This window comes from Podarcis erhardii, assembly GCF_964252035.2.
Source record: "Podarcis erhardii genome assembly, chromosome: 13".
In the NCBI taxonomy this organism is placed as follows: Eukaryota; Metazoa; Chordata; class Lepidosauria; order Squamata; family Lacertidae; genus Podarcis; species Podarcis erhardii.
The window spans coordinates 38,708,526-38,725,166 of record NC_138502.1 but is presented as its reverse complement, the minus strand read 5'-3'; the positions used below and the strand labels follow the sequence as shown (position 1 = coordinate 38,725,166).

Here is a 16,641-nt window from a genome sequence, read left to right as displayed (position 1 = left end):
AAGAAGAATCTTTAGGTTCTGCACTAGTACCATTGAGGCTGGAGAGAGCATATGCTTTTCATATGGTTTTATGGCGCTCCCCCCCTCCCAAAAGCCCTACAAATGGCCAGCATTCTGTGGTCATTTATTTCTCCCTCTTGGGTTTTTTAACAAAAAATGTTACTAAAGATTTTTGGCCTTCCACGAGTCTGGTGCCTCTAGTTTGTGGTTGGTGCCATTTAGACTGCAGAAAGATCCATATTTGAAGAATGAGTTTTCTATTAGTATACTGGAGGAGAATATATGTGTGAAGGAGGCCAAAGCCTAGGTTTGACAAAAGACCCAAGGATCTTGGAGTCTTATCAGAGCCTTCTGGATAGTCTATTGACATGCTCATTCATTTCATTCTCTTTTACACACTAAGAGCATTATTTTTTTAAATCTGAAGTACAGTGGTGCCTCGCAAGACAAAATTAATTCGTTCCGTGAGGCTCTTCGTACAGCGGTTTATTCGTTTTGTGAAGCAAGCCCATTGACAGCTTAGCGGATTAGCGCTATTAGCGGTTTAGCGGCTTTTAGCGGATCAGCTGATAAGCGGCTTGGGAAAAGGGAGGGAAAAGGGGAAAAAACCCGCAGGAACTCGCAAGACATTTCGTCTTGTGAAGCAAGCCCATAGGGAAATTTGTTTTGCGAAGCGCCTCCAAAACGGAAAACCCTTTCGTCTAGCGGGCTTTCCGTCTTGCGAGGCGTTCGTCTTGCGGGGCACCACTGTACAAAGTCTACTAGATTTGGTTCAAAATCTTCGGCTTATTTTCTGAGAAGCCAAAGCACCAGATTTACTACCCAAGAAAATGCATTTTTGTACCCAGGCAAAGTTTCAGATTGAAAGAAGTATGGTGCATCTCCTCAAATCAATTTATTACTCCCCTTCCCACACAGAGTACAAAGGATCAGAATTGTCAAAAAATGTGGGCAGCATCCACCACCTGCCAAACTGACAAAATATTTATTCAGTTTCTGCCCCACTTTATTCCAGCCATATGGGACAAATACAGTCGTACCTTGGAAGTCAAACAGAATCTGTTCCGGAAATCCATTTGATGTCCAAAATGTTTGGAAACCAAAGCACAGCTTCTGATTGGCTGCAGGAAGCTCCTGCAGCCAATTGGAAGCCCCACCGGCTTCCAAAAATAGTTCGCGAACCAGAACAGTCACTTCTGGGTTTGCACTGTTTGGGAGCCAAAACGTTCGAGAACTAAGCTGTTTGAAAACCAAGGTATGACTGTAACAATAATGAGAGAAAAAAAAGTAAAAACAGGATGACATATACATATATATAGGCATTGAAGGGACACGGGTGGCGCTGTGGGTTAAGCCACAGAGCCTAGGACTTGCTGATCAAAAGGTCGGCGGTTTGAATCCCCGCGACAGGGTGAGCTCCCGTTGCTCAGTCCCTGCTCCTGCCAACCTAGCAGTTCGAAAGCACAACATGCAAGTAGATAAACAGGTACCGCTCCGGCAGGAAGGTAAACGGTGTTTCCGTGCGCTGCTCTGGTTCGCCGGAAGCGGCTTAGTCATGCTGGCCACATGACACGGAAGCTGTACGCCGGCTCCCTCGGCCAATAAAGCGAGATGAGCACCACAACCCCAGAGTCATCTGCCACTGGACCTAACGGTCAAGGGGTACCTTTACCTTTATATAGGCATTGTCCCATATACCTTAGCCAATTGTTAAAAGCCCACCCAAAGAGAAATGTCTTACAGAAGTGCTGCATGATATTCACAGTTGGACTTGGTCAGACTTGTGAGAGGAAAAGTGCCTTGGTCTGGTGAAAGAGCCCATGGGGCAAACAGAGCCAGGAGTTTCAGAACCATGGATAGCTCCAATTAGCAACTTGCTCCAGCAAAGGCTAGAGGTTCAACTGAAGCCTTTTGAGCTTCTGGGTCCAATCTACCTTGCCTAGGCTCCATTCCCTTTGTGCAAACTGCATTCCTTGAAAGGGCTGGCCTGCAGAGAGACATTGCCTCTCCTCGCTGTGCTGTTGGATCGGTGTGATGGCTTAGGAGGGAGGGACCCAAATAAATCTCGCGCTGGAGCTTCATTTTTTGTTGGCTGCCACTCTAGCCACGAAAACGCAGGCAAGTGTTTCAGTAACCTTATTTTCCTTCACTTTGTTTGCACAGCTTGTGTTTAGCTTCAACGACAAGCTTTTTGGCCTCTTGGTCAAGGACATTGAAGCCATGGATCCCAGTATCCTTAAAGGAGAGCCGGCCACAGGGAAAAAACAGAAGGTAAGAACTGGATCTCCCTTTCTAAGGTACCTCAGTGTAAATTGCAATGATTGGAATATGTGAAGAGAGTCCACTAATCCTGAGACAATGCCCTGATTGTGGACTTTGAGAGCACCTTGTCACTCAGTGCTGGACCAACTGTGTCCTTGGCCGTATCCTAGCAAGGAGGTTCATCTTGGGTACAGTGATACAGAAATGCTGATCTGCTTATTCACACATGCATTTCCCACCTTAATTAGTGGAGAACAAACATCTGATTAGTATCTCCTTTTCATTCTGCAAAATATACAAGCAAAGTCCCAACCCTGGGCTGTCAGGCTAGAATGATTCCATAATCTCACCCCCGCCAAGATAATCCTACTTAACAACCGAAACAATCCTTTAAAAAAAAAAGGAAGAGAGAGGAAATGGGGGGCAGAAGATAATGGAAGACTGCTATACCTAGAGTTTAAAAAATGGAGTATGACTCGCCAGAAGCTTCTAGGAATTAATCTGAAATCCTCCCAAATGTGTCAGGAATATCCTTCTGCCAAAATGGGGAACATGCTGGTTTGAATCAGCTTTTAATTAACCAGGGTTCGTGCCAATTCCACCCTCCCTGCCCTGGAGATCTGTGTTATTTCATAAAGAGGTACATCTCCTTTACATCTTTGTTTTTGTCGTGCCCACTTTTATATATGGTGCCAGCACCCCACTGATTTGAGCGAAACAGCGTTGTAGCTCTTTCTTCACCTGCCTTCTCTTCTGGCAGCTGATTTCCTTTCCGGAGCCGTGAAGTCCAGGTCTTTTCCCCTGTTTTCGCAGCTTTGAGACGGGGGCGGATCGTCACGAATAGGTCTTCTTTGACCATATGCCGCTAGGAATCTTGTTGAAGCTGCGCACCAGCTGCGCTGGGATGACTTCATCTCATGCCGCCTGCTGCTTTCTGCTGCTATAGAGCTTGTCTTAATATAAAAATGGCCCTCTCTTTCCATTCTGAGGCTCTCTGGGGAACACAGAGCATGAGTGTCTGTTACTATTCTTCAAGGCTTTTAATTGCGGTTTTCGTTCACTCAGATCGAAGTTGGTCTTGTCGTTGGCAACAGCCAGGTTGCGTTTGAAAAGGCCGAGAGCTCTTCCCTCACTCTCATTGGTAAGTGTGACCCTGGGGCAACAGTTGTGCATTCCAAGTAGTCTGTTGTCGTCCTTATTGGCAAGTCCACAAAAATGACCACAGCAGTATTTACTCGTCTGTCTGCCCTTGCGTCCTTATCTACGTGACTGTCAAACATAGACCTGGGCTCTTCGTTCAAGTTGCATCTTCCCTCCCCTTTTAATTTTTAGCTAGTTTATACAGTGGTACCTTGGTCCTCAAACCCATTCCGGAAGTCCGTTCCAAAACCAAAGCATTCCAAAGCCAACCAGGGCGTGCTTTCCGATAGAAAGTAATGCAAAACGGATTAATCCGTTCCAGACTTTTAAAAACAACCCCTAAAACTGTTGGCTATTTGCAGTTTAGTTGCGCTGCAGAAAGCTTGCTGGGGAGACCACGCATTACAAGGTACTCAAAAATAACTTTAACAAGGTTTTAATAACAAAAACAAAAACTCCTTTTACACTAAATAGATCAACAAGCATGACCCAACCACCAGCCCATCCCCCAGGGTACTGAGAGAGCTAGGTGCTGCTCTTTATATACTATACCCAATTGCTGACTCAGCTTAATTAACATAACTTAGCAGCACCTGCTATACTGTTTCACAGCTGTAAAACTGGGTCTCGTTATTTGCTCTGGCCCTTAAAGAAATACACATCTTGTGGAACAATAATGAACCTTCACATTTAAAGAGACCATTCAACAAAAACAGCAATTTAACATGAATTTTACTATCTAACAAGACCTTTGAACCATAAAATGAAAGCTATAATCAATGTAATAATAATAATAATAATAATAATTTTTATTTATACCCCGCCCTCCCCAGCCAAGGCCGGGCTCAGAGCGGCTTACAAGCAATAATAAAAACAAATTGAATGATTACAACTTAAAAACAAAATTAAAATACAACATTAAAATATGGAAACATTAAAATATTAAAATGTAGCCTCATCGCAGGAGGAGAAGGAAAGGAAAAAAGAAAGAAAGGGTAAACAAGATGATAAATTGCAGGCAAGAATTGACAATGATGCAAATGGGAGCGGGAGATGTGAGGGAGTCCAAAGAAGTTACGAAAGTATGTTATGATATATGTTATACTGTTTTGTATCTTTGCATTTATGTTTAAAAACTTTAATAAAATATATATTAAAAAAAAAAGAAAAAAGAAAGAAAGGGAGGGAGGGAATCAAATTGGCTCCAAGCCAAAGGCCAGGCGGAACAACTCTGTCTTACAGGCCCTGCGGAAAGAAATCAGATCCTGCAGGGCTCTGGTCTCATGAGGCAGAGCGTTCCACCAGGCCGGAGCCAGAGTTGAAAAGGCCCTGGCTCTGGTCCTAGGCCGTGAAGGGCTTTAAAGGTCAAAAGCAGCACCTTAAATCTGACCCTGTACTCCACCGGGAGCCAGTGCAGTTTGAAAAACACTGGGTGAATATGCTCCCATGGCAGAGACCCCATGAGGAGCCTCGCTGCAGCATTCTGCACCCTGTGGAGTTTCTGGGACAGCTTCAAGGGCAGCCCCACGTAGAGCGAATTACAGTAGTCAAGCCTGGAGATGACTGTCGCATGGATCACTGTGGTCAGGTCAGGGCGGGAAAGGTAAGGGACCAACTGCTTGATGCGGCGAAGGTGGAAAAATGTCGCCTTAAATGTACTGCACTATAAAATAAATAAGGCAGTATTGTAGATGATAAAAATAAAAATTATTTTTTTCCCCCTTACCTGCACTGATGATAGTCATTGGTTGGATGGGGGGATTTTATCCATTTCTCCCCAATCAGTCAGTCAATCAATCAATCAATCAATCAATCAATCAATCAGTAGCTGAACTGAGTTCCACACAGTCACAAAAACAAATCAGCTGAAAAAGCCTCAAAAACGCCAAATAAATAGCAAAAACAAAAGCACCAAACTTAATCCGTTCCGGAAGTCCATTTGACTTCGAAATGTTCGGAGACTAAGGTGCAGCTTCTGATTAGTGCAGGCACCCCGGAAACAATAGCCGACAGCCGCACTGGACGTTCAGCTTCCGAAAAACGTTTGAAAACCGGAACACTCACTTCTGGGTTTTTGGTGTTTGAGTACCAAGGCATTTGAGAACTAAGGTACCACTATTACTATTCCGGGTCCTAAAAAACCACACACACACACACACACACACACACACACACGTAGGTTGTATCTTGACCAGCGGTTTTAGCTTCTTTTCTTTTCTTTTTTCAAGTGGAAAGATAGCAAGAGTGAACAGGAAGAAATCAGGACACATATCATAAAAGAGAGTGACAAGGATTTTTTTTTTTTTAAATTACTAGCTGTGCTGCAGAAGAAATTCCAATGGCCAGGCATTCTGCAGGTAGCAAAAGGGAATTTCATTAACAAAGGCCCATGCTGTTGACATGCAAGGGCGAGATGACAGCTGAGGCCTCCTCTCTGATTGCATCCTGTAGCCAGACCTAGAGAAGGCAAAGCAGCAGGGTTCTTTTCCTTGTCTTGCAGGCAGTAGCTGGCTGCTGGCATCTTCTGCTGGGGGTTGAGGTAGGAGAGAGCAGAGGACAAGGTTGCAGCAACTCCCAGGGAGACATAGGAAGCTGCCATATACCAAATCAAGCCACTGGTCCATCAACCTTACCATCGCCCATTCCAGTTGTTCTCAATGGGTATGGCGTGCCACACTGGTGTGACAAAAGAGGATAGCAAGTTTGGCAGGAAGATTCAAGGGTAATCTTCCCCCCCATCAGCACATTTTTTTTTTTTTTTAAATATATTTTTCAAGTTTATACATTTCACTAATTTTACAATCATTTTAACATTTCAAAGCTCGACTTCCTTTCCCCTCTTTCCGCGGTTTCTTGAATTTGTTTTTAATATCTTCTGCATATCCAGATTAATTTGCTCATTTATTCATCTACTTTAATTATATACTCTTACGAAATTGCAGGTTATTACAATAATCCTGCCAATGTTCTTATCTGTTTAAAATTTATCTGTAAATATTCAATAAACCATTTCCATTCTTTCATAAAAGATTCAAGGATAATCAAAGAAACATTTGAACATTTCAGTGTAGTATAGTATCAAAAAAAAATTTTTTTTATTTGCATAATATGGATAGATACCTTTTCAGCATGAAAGCAAGAGTGTCAAGTGTGTGGGAATGATTCATGTTCTTACGCAGTTGCATTGTTTTATAATTTTTGAATATTATAAGATAGTTGTGTTCTACACTACAAATAAAACTTCTTAGCTTGTTTTTGTTTTCCAATGTATTTCTTACCAATAGATATATTTTTTAATTCTGAAAGTGTGGCCCTGAGGAAAAAAAGTTTGAGAACCAAAGTTTGGTCTGTTCAGATTAATGGCGGTAGCTCTCCAAGGTTCTAGACAGAGACCTCTAGTTAAAATCCTTTTTAAAACTTGTGGATTCAACCTGCATTCTCCTCATTGTTAAGAAAGGAGAGAGTGCCCCCTATCACCACAAGAGATCAGTTGTGATTTGAGCACTCTCACAAGCCAGCTTCGCCAGTTGTGGTTTTGTGTTAGCCGCCTCAAGTTTTATTCGTTCAGATATATAGGTAGCCAGCCCAGCTGAAAAATCAACACGAGACTGCGCAAACATTCAGCTCCGGAGTCATAAATTAACTTCAAGAATTTCCAGACTGTAGGTGATACTGTAAAAAGGTAAAGGGACCCCTGACTGTTAGGTCCAGTTGCGGACGACTCTGGGGTTGTAGCGCTCATCTCACTTTACTGGCCGAGGGAGCCAGTGTACAGCTTCCGGGTCATGTGGCCAGCATGACTAAGCCGCTTCTGGCGAACCAGAGCAGCGCACGGAAACGCCATTTACCTTCCCACCGGAGAGGTACCTATTTATCTACTTGCACTTTGATGTGCTTTCAAACTGCTAGTTTGGCAGGAGCAGGGACCGAGCAACGGGAGCTCACCCCGTCGTGGGATTCGAACCGCCGACCTTTTGATCGGCAAGTCCTAGGCTCTGTGGTTTAACCCACAGCGCCACCCGCATCCCTAGGTGATACTGTACCCTTGAACAAAATACTGTATAATAGCTTCCATGTATGTCTGTCTGTCTGTCCATCTAGCTAAACAACAACTTCCTTCCTCCTTTATTTTACAATTACTCCTCACTACAAATCTTCCTTCAGGCTATATTTGCATTTGCTAAATTCTGGAAACACTTAATGGGGGCGTGCACATTGCCCTTGTGTCCTTCTCTAACCATATTAAAATAATATTTAGTTTTGTGTTCTTGCTAGAGCCTAGCAAGCAGCCCTGGCTCTTAGCTGCATGGATATCTCTCCCCTTAATAGTTGCCTGGCATTATAATAAAAATTTATTATTATTATTATTACTTTTTCGATGCTCCTTTCCTTTCACACCGTGTAGGCAACAGGTGTTGCATGAAGCTGATAAAAGTGGGGCAGGATGGGGCCCAGAGGCAGGGCATTCATCAAGGTAGAACAGAATAGCAGCAGAATTTTGCCTTCAGTTATGAACTGCTGCCAAGTAGCAGATTAAGTGGGTGAGGTGTTGGCATGGGAAGGTTTGCTGAAACTTTCCGCCTCCCCGTAGCTGCTTTTCTCCTAGCTGGGCTTGGAGCAAGTCTAGTGGGGGAAGGTTTGTGGGAGAAAAGCTTCCGTGGGGGAAAAGAAGCCATGGTAAAACTTCCAAATTCCCAGGCGCTCTTTTAGGCTGAGGGAATTGACCGAAAAAGGGGTTAGTTGCAGATACGGTGGTACCTTGGTTCTCGAGCTTAATCCGTTCCGCGAGTCTGTTCGACTCCTGAAACCATTCGAAAACCAAGGTTTGGCTTCTGATTGGCTGCAGGAGGTTCCTGCACTCAAGCGGAACGTTTGGCTTCCGAAAAATGTTCGCAAACCAAAACACTTTCGGGTTTGTGGTGTACTGGAGCCGATTTGTTTGGGAGCCAGGCTGTTTGAGTACCAAGTTACCACTGTATGCCCAAATAAAAGTGGAGTACAGTCATACTTTGGTTTTTGAGCAGCTTAGGTCTTGAACATTTTGGCTCCCAAACGCCGCAAACCTGGAAGTGAGTGTTCCGGTTTGCGAACTATTTTTGGAAGCCGAATGTCTGACGTGGCTTCCAATTGGCTGCAGGACCTTCCTGCAGCCAATCAGAAGCCATGCCTTGGTTTCTGGACATTTTGGAAGTCAAACAGACTTCCGGAATGGATTCCGTTCAGAAACCAAGGTAAGACTGTATAAGCAACTGAGGCGTGTCCCCAGGGAGATGATAATGAATGGAAAAAGCCAAATCTCATCCCAAAGGATAAGAACTAGGGCTTTTCCGGCAGCAAAGACAAGGCCCCCTTGGAGTGTTCAGGTGGGGCGAAGACTAACTTTGCCAGGTCCCTCTAGATGGATGGATATTCCACTTGGCTCCCCTTCGTGTCTCTTGTCGCTGCAGGAGGAGACAGGGCAGGCCATGGGGAAGTGGGGTTATGCCAAAGCATCCAGCAGGAACTTGCATTCTGGTTCTCACTCGTTCCCTTGAATGCCCACTTGCTCTCTGGCTCTCGTTCCTTTGCCCTCTGTGCTCGGAAGGTGCAGAGGAGCTGGCTGGGTGAGTGGGTCAAGCCGGGAGGAAAACTGCTCTGCATGAACCCCTTTTTAGCTGCTTGCATGGCTGGAACAGGAGAGGGTAGAAGGAGCTGCAGGGAGCAAAAATTATGCGAGAAAGAAGAGAAATACCTGCATGTGGGTTGGGGAACTGATCAAATCAAAAGGGGAGTTGATAGACAAGGCTGAACTTTTTTTTAAAGTTAAAGGTTCGGTAGCCAGGCAGTCCCAATTTTGCGTATGGAGAAGTTGAAATCTGTTAGCATGTATACAGTCGTACGTCAGAAGTCGGACGAGATCCGTTCCGGAAGTCCGTTCGACTTCCAAAACGTTCGGAAACCAAGGCACGGCTTCTGATTGGCTGCAGGAAGCAAACCTGCAAATGCAAACCTGCATTTGCAAACCAGAACAGCCACTTCTGAGTTTGTGGCGTTCGGGCGCCAAAACGTTTGACTTGCAAGGCGTCCGGGATCCAAGGTACTAGTGTACGTTTCTTCAAATCGAGGAGCTTCTATTACTTTGCATAATCTATTCTGATGTAGCAAGGAGAAGCGAGGGTCTCTAGAGAGAACTGGAGTCCCACCCCAACCACTGAAACTCTTACTCAGCCGCACTTCTGACTTCTGAGATTTCCACAAATTTTGGTTGCAGTGGATCTCTGCAGCCATAAGTGCCAGAAATATCACGGCAATGCACAAATCCCTGTTCTTACTTACCCATCTCCACTGACTGGGAAAAAGTGCCCTGTAAAAATCAGCTTTTGGCTAAGCAGGGCTCCTCTGTGCTGCCTTTGCAATGTGTTTGGGTATGATCTTTTGGGACCTCTTGTGAAACCAGGGCTACTCTATGCTAACCGGTTGGGAAAATGACAATGATGCTTTTCTGCAGCTCTTCCTTTTTGATTTGGACCTGGGGAAACCCTGCCCATGTGGCAGTTAGACTTCACAGTTGCAGGGTTCTGTACCTGGGTGTGGTAGTACTGCAGGGTTGGCATTGAAATTAGCCTCCTTGTCTTGGAAAGGGGGCTATGCTGGTTTTTGTTTTTCATCAGCATCAATCAACCCACAGTCTAGTTTCAACTTGGATATTATTATTGGTGCGTTGTGTACCCTGATAGATGGCCCTCATATATTTAGCACTCATATATTTAGCACTGAGTTTGCGCAAGCTGCTGGTGACTACTTGAGTCGAAACCTTTGCTTTTTCAAAATCAGCTGTGTGCTAATTCCAGCAGGATCTGCCTTGTCTTGCCCTGCTTTAAGCGGCTTGTTCGATTGATAACATCATTTGCGCACATTTAAAACCGCACTCTTTAACAAGGCAGTATTGTAAAATCGGACTCCGGAAGCAAGCGAAGAAAGTTTTTCTGAGCAAATGAATGGCCCCAGACATGTTGCTTTCAAATTTTAAAATACGGCCCACAACCAGCGTGTGGCAGCAGAGAATCAGAAAAGTAAAAGGTAAAAATTAAGCAGTCTTAAGAGGCCAGCTAACTCTGGGAAGAGGTTGTATGATTGCAGCCATCCTGCAGGAAACAAAATAAATGAAAACACCAAAAGCCTGCAGACGAAGACTGGCTGAGCTCTTTAAATCAGTACATAAATCGCTACATGTGTGCCTCTTTCAGGTCTGCCACTGCTCCTTAGTGTTGATGGATCACAAAATTACACCCATATAGCAGTAGGAACCATAGCAGGCAGAATTCACTTGGCTCTAAAGCACTCTGTATGTGAAGCCTGTGGCCCTTCAGAGGCTGATGGGAATTGTAGTCCAACAACACGTGGAGGAGAATCACAGGTTCGCCATTCCTGCTGCAAGCCAAGCAGTCCTAAGTCCACTTGGTGGCATGGCTCCTTGGCCCTCGTTCCCTCGCCTCCTTCCTTCCTGCCAGTTTATACAGCCCCACATGTTTCCAGAGCAGGGGTCAACAATTTTTTTTAGCAGAGGGCCAGTCCACTGTCCCTTAGACCTTGTGGAGGCCGGACTATATATATATTTTTTTGGGGGGGGAATGAATGAATTTCTGTGCCCCACAAGTAACCCAGAGATGCATTTTAAATAAAAGTATGCATTTTACTCATTTAAAAACACCAGGCAGGCCCCACAAATAACCCAGGGATGCATTTGGAATAAAAGGGCACATTCTACTCATGTAAAAACACGCTGATTCCCAGACTGTCCACGGGCCGGATTTAAAAGACGATTGGGCTGGATCCGGCCCCTGGGCCATAGTTTGCCTACCCATGTTCTAGAGTCTTAGCACCGCCTTAGCACCTCTTTTTATTTCCATATCTCCTGCATCCTTGATTTGCTGAGGGTCTCCTCTGTTCAGGCCATGACCTACTTTGCTCACTTTTTAAGGCCCATATCTCATGGCTGCCTTCCTAACAGTCTTGACCCCATATCATATAGGCCCTCCTGACCTCAAGCGCCGCTGAGTTTCGTTGGAGCCACCTTTCCCATTTGCCCTTGCCTCGACTCTGTGCCTTTCTCTGCCCTTTTCTTTGAGCATTCTCTCTGCCAACTTCTTTTCCACCTGTCTCTGTCTGCTCTGTAACTTTCCCCAGCCTTCTTGCATCCTGTCTCCCTGTCCTCTAGCTTCCCTACCTCCCAGCGCCTCTTCCCTAGTCCTCAGCTACCCTTTGTGTCTGCACGGTTGTAATTAAATCCCAGCCAAACTGACAACTTCCCCTTCCTTCACAGAAGCTGGACTACGGTTAGCAGACCATTTTTTGTTGTTAAACCAGGTCAGCTAACCAGGAGGCGTCACCTCTGCATGTGCATTGCAAGATAAAATACAGAAAGGGGACTTGCAGTACTTTTGTTGGGGCTGGGAAACAATAACACAGAAGATAAAAGCAACTTTAAGGCTGGAGAGTAATTTTACGCCCTAATTATTATTATTTTTTTACCAACCTATCCAAAAGATGCTGTTTCTCCCAGTTTTTTTCTGATGCTTTTTCATACCGGGTAATTCTCTGCTCTGACCAGAGATTGGAATGGTGGTACAAAGATAGTAACTGGTTTTCTTTCTTCAGTAGAAAACAGTACAGTCGTACCTTGGAAGTTAACGGAATCCGTTCTGGAAGTCTGTTTGACTTCCAAAAAATTCAAAAACCAAATCGCAGCTTCTGATTGGCTGCAGGAAGCTCCTGCAGCCAATCAGAAGCCCCGGAAGCCCCGTCGGATGTTCGGCTTCCAAAAGAACGTTTGCAAACCGGAACAATCACTTCTGGGTTTGCGGCGTTGGGGAGCCAAAACGTCCGAGTTCCAAGGCGTTCAACAATCAAGGTACGACTGTATTGTTTTTAGGGTTTCTATGTGTTACACAAATGTAAACCGTTATGCCTTTGGTTGAAAGTCAGTTCTAAAATGTAATAGAAATATACCGCTGTTATAGGAAATAGAATTAAAAAACCAAATATACTGTAATTTTAAAAGTCTCTTGAGTCATTTAGGCTGCATTCCTATAGTCACCTACCTGAGAGTAAGCTCAACTGAACGCAACAGGGCTTGCTTTTGAGTAGATGTGTATAGGACATGCTGGCCACCTTTTCCAAAGAAATAAATCAAACAAAAACCTACTTTCCCCTTTGATGTCAGACTACTGCAGTATTGATTCTACTTACAGTACTTTCAACATGAAATCAATTATAGGGTCTAGACCAGCAATGACTGCTACATGTTCTATATCATCTGTGGCTTCCCTGTGCTGCAGGTAAAAGTATATTTAAAACGGCAGGAGTGTATTGGACTCCTGGTGCTTGGTGTGTGTTTTTCTTCCATTGAAGAGAACGCTCCTTTCCACACCCTCAAGTTAGCTCAAGTATTTGATCAATTGCTTAAATTAATTGCCAGTCATCAGGATTGATCCTTTCCTATGATGCTCTCTCTCCCCCCCTCCTTCTAAGTATGAAATGCATTTAGCTCACATCTTTGTAATCTTTACAACTCTGCAAGGACATCGGGGTAATAATCTCCACGTTAGATTGGTAGTATGGGTCTGAAGCTGAGATATGGTTGCCTTCCTGGGTCTGTTCAGCAGATCCAAGGCTGAACTGAGATGTGAATAGGCTGGATGAACCATTAAGCAAAATAAGCATGTGCTTAGGGCATCAAGGGAAGAGGGGCACCACAGAAATTTTCCATTGCCGGGTTTTTTTTACATTAAGGGTAACAAATTGCTTATCTGAGTGTTCATTTTCTCAGTTGAAGTACAGTCGTACCTTGGTTTTCAAACAGCTTAGTTCTCGAACATTTTGGAAGTCGAACGGACTTCCAGAACGGATTCCGTTCCACTTCCAAGGTACGGCTGTATATTAAAAATCCCAACAGAACAACTATTCAACAAGGCAGGCTCGAGGCCTTATCTCTACTAAGTATGGAAGCAGATGCGTATTATGTAAGCTTAGTTTTGACAATTTGAGCAAAGACTTTGCAATCAGAAAAAGTAGGAGAAATTTTTATCGAATATAAAGTGAAAGTAATAATAATAATAATAATAATAATAATAATAATAATAATAATAATAATTTTTTATTTATACCCCGCCCTCCCCAGCCAAGGCCGGGCTCAGAGCGGCTTATAAGCAATAATAAAAACAAGATGAATGATTACAGCTTAAAAACAAAAATAAAATACAACATTAAAATAATGGAACATTAAAATATTAAAATGTAGCCTCATCGCAGGAGAAGGAAAAGAAAGAAAGAGGAGAAAAAAAGAGAGAGAGAGGGAGGGAATCAAATTGGCTCCAAGCCAAAGGCCAGGCGGAACAACTGTAAATAAAGTAGACAAAAATATTTTCCATCTTACAGTAGGCTTTGTTTCATTTCAAAAAATAAATTTATTTTGCGGGTTGTTATTGTTTATATTTTGAATTAGATATATATGGGGGCACCAAAATCTTTTAAGTGCTTAGGGTCTCTAAAGAGTCTCTAAAGGGTCTCTTAATCCACCCCTGAATTTGTGGCTCTTGTTCTTAACCTCTACACACACACACACACACACACACATACACACTACACTGTGTTCAAAGTTTGCTTTAGCATCTTGCACACAGGAAACAGAACTCTGCAACATTCCCATGCGCTGATTGAATTTGTCAAACTTGAGCTGACTCCTTTCTCCTTTCCCACAGGCAAATCCAAAACCAGAGAAAATCGCCAGTCGATCATCAACCCTGACTGGAACTTTGAGAAGATGGGCATTGGGGGTCTTGATAAGGAGTTCTCTGACATCTTCCGACGGGCCTTTGCCTCCCGAGTGTTCCCACCTGAGATTGTGGAGCAGATGGGTGAGTACCAAAGCTAAAGGAGAACGAAATCCCACAATGGTGTATAAAGGATGATGACGTAAAGGTAAAAGGTAAGGTAAAGGACTCCTGGGTGGTTAAGTCCAGTCAAAGGCGACTATGGAGTGGCAGCGGTCATCTCGCTTTCAGGCCAACGGAGCCGACGTTTGTCCACAGACGACTTTCCAGGTCATGTGGCCAGCATGCCTAAACCGCTTCTGGCGCAATGAGACACCGTGATGGAAACCAGAGCGCACGGAAATACCTATTTATCTACTTGCACTGGTGTGCTTTCGAACTGCTAGATCGGCAGGAACTGGGACAGAGCAATGGGAGCTCCGTCGCGGGGATTTGAACTGCCAGCCTTCTGATCGGCAAGCCCAAGAGGCTCAGTGGTTTAGACCACAGCGCCACCCGCTTCCCACAGATAGTGATGTACAAAGGGGGTGAAATAGGAGATGACTAAGATAGGAGAGGAGAAGTGACAGGAGCAGGAAATGTGGAAAACTCAGACATGCAAGCCACGAGGACTATCAAATATTGCAGCATTTTGCCCCCTCTCCCTTAGGCAGTGGTAGCTAAACAAAACAGGGCAGTGATTTCATGGAGTATAAAGATGAAGTGGAGATTGGAGCAGTGCTTGGTTCCAGGCAAAATCAAATTATACGCCTGAGCTGAACATCCAGTTATTGCCTTCTGGGTGCCCACTGTGCTTCAGGTTCCTTCTGTGCAACTTTTGCAGGCGAACCCTAGGGATTTCACCTGGTTTGGCACCAAAATGGAACGGAAGGGCTCCTCCCGTTGGTTACGGCAGCCGCTGAAAACAGCTTGAATTGCTAGTGTTAAATTGATGGGATTCCCTCTGAATAATCGAAGCCACAAGATGGGGTGCTGCAACCCACTCTGCTCAGTGCAGCTTCTTGGCTAGGCTGGTTCCCATAACTCCCAAGTTCATCAAAATGCCTGAGCCTGCAACACTAACTGTATCTACTCAGGAGTCCTATTTAACTCAGTGAGTCTTACTCCCAGGTAAATGAGATTGGGATTGTAACCCGAAGCATGTAACTGGAGGCACCCTTTCCTCTTAACCTCAACCTTATGTGGTTAGAGCAGAGCTTTCCAGACTCTTCATGTTGGTGACACACTTTTTAGACAACCATTTCAGGATGCAGTAATTCAGTTTTACTAGCAAGCTGGAGGTTAAACTAACCCCTTTCCAGCCCCAGTAGGAGCGTTTGTGTGAAATACCTACAAGGTAAAGGACTATGGGGTTGCTCCGCTCATCTCACTTTCAGGCCTAGAGAGCCAGCGTTTGTCCACAGACAGCTTTCCGGGTCATGTAGCCAGCATGATTATACTGCTTCTGGCACAACGGGACACTGTGATGGAAACCAGAGCTCATGGAAACGCCCTTTACCTTCCCACCGCAGTGGTACCTATTTATCTACTCACACTGGCATGCTTTCGAAGTGCTAGGTTGGCAGGAGTTGGGACAGAGCAATGGGAGCTCACCCCGTCGCGGGGATTCGAACCACTGACCTTCTGATTGGCAAGCCCAAGAGGCTCAGTGGTTTAGACCACAGCGCCCACCCTCATTGTAAGGGTGGTATACAAATATAGCGAACAACAACAACTTGGGAGCATCCCGTGGAATTGATTGGCAGTGGGTTCAGGTCTTGGAATGAGCTTGCTTCCAGTGAACCTACCATACTAGTAGCTCATTTTCTGATACCCCTTTGTCCATAATAACTTCTTCCCAGTTTTACTGTAAAATGTTGAACTTTGACATTTGAAGATAGGATCCTCGTGCTGTTCCAGGGAACATATAAATGAAGCTTTAGAAGCATCCAGATGCACAGTGGAAGTATATGGACTTGCCAATCAATATCTATTCCTGCCAGGGTCATTGTTGTTCCTGCTGAACGCTTGTTCCTTAACGTGCTACGGCCCACTTCGAGTAGGACGCTTGCTGCCTCGCAAGCGGAGCTTTAAGCCTTCCATCCCAGTTCCCTTTCTCTTCTTCGACAGGCCTCCCTTAGGCGAAAGAAGCTTATCTGAAATTTGAAGAAAAGTGCCGCTTCCTGACACTCATCCTTCCCCCGCCGTGCATTAGTTATGACTTGCTCTTCCAACTATATTTCAGGGCTCAGGTGCCAGGTTGACATCTGCTCGGGTCCGCCGTAATAATTCATGAGGGGGAGGAAAGGGAGAAGAAAGCCATTCCTCAGCCCTGCCCAAAGTAGCAGTCGCAGATCTGCCCCCAAGAACCCCTTTTGTGTTTTCTCTCTCTCTCTTGCCTTTCCCTGCTCTTGTGCCTCACAAGTGAGCAGCAGTCAATATGCCAGAT

The 16,641-nt window shown here is 44.7% G+C and overlaps 1 protein-coding gene across 7 annotated transcripts in view; it reads left to right on the top strand.

Moving 5' to 3' along the window:
• NSF (N-ethylmaleimide sensitive factor, vesicle fusing ATPase) overlaps positions 1-16,641 on the top strand; it is a 100,027-nt gene that overhangs the window by 35,617 nt on the left and 47,769 nt on the right. For all 7 annotated transcript variants that reach the window (XR_014150692.1, XM_081837801.1, XM_081837802.1 and 4 more), the window contains exons 6-8: positions 2,164-2,271; positions 3,328-3,403; positions 14,142-14,297. Coding sequence is in view for 6 of the 7 variants with exons in the window: in XM_081837801.1 (XP_081693927.1) it covers positions 2,164-2,271; positions 3,328-3,403; positions 14,142-14,297 (340 nt within the window). In the remaining variant the exon portion in view is untranslated. The remainder of the gene's footprint in view (positions 1-2,163; positions 2,272-3,327; positions 3,404-14,141; positions 14,298-16,641) is intronic.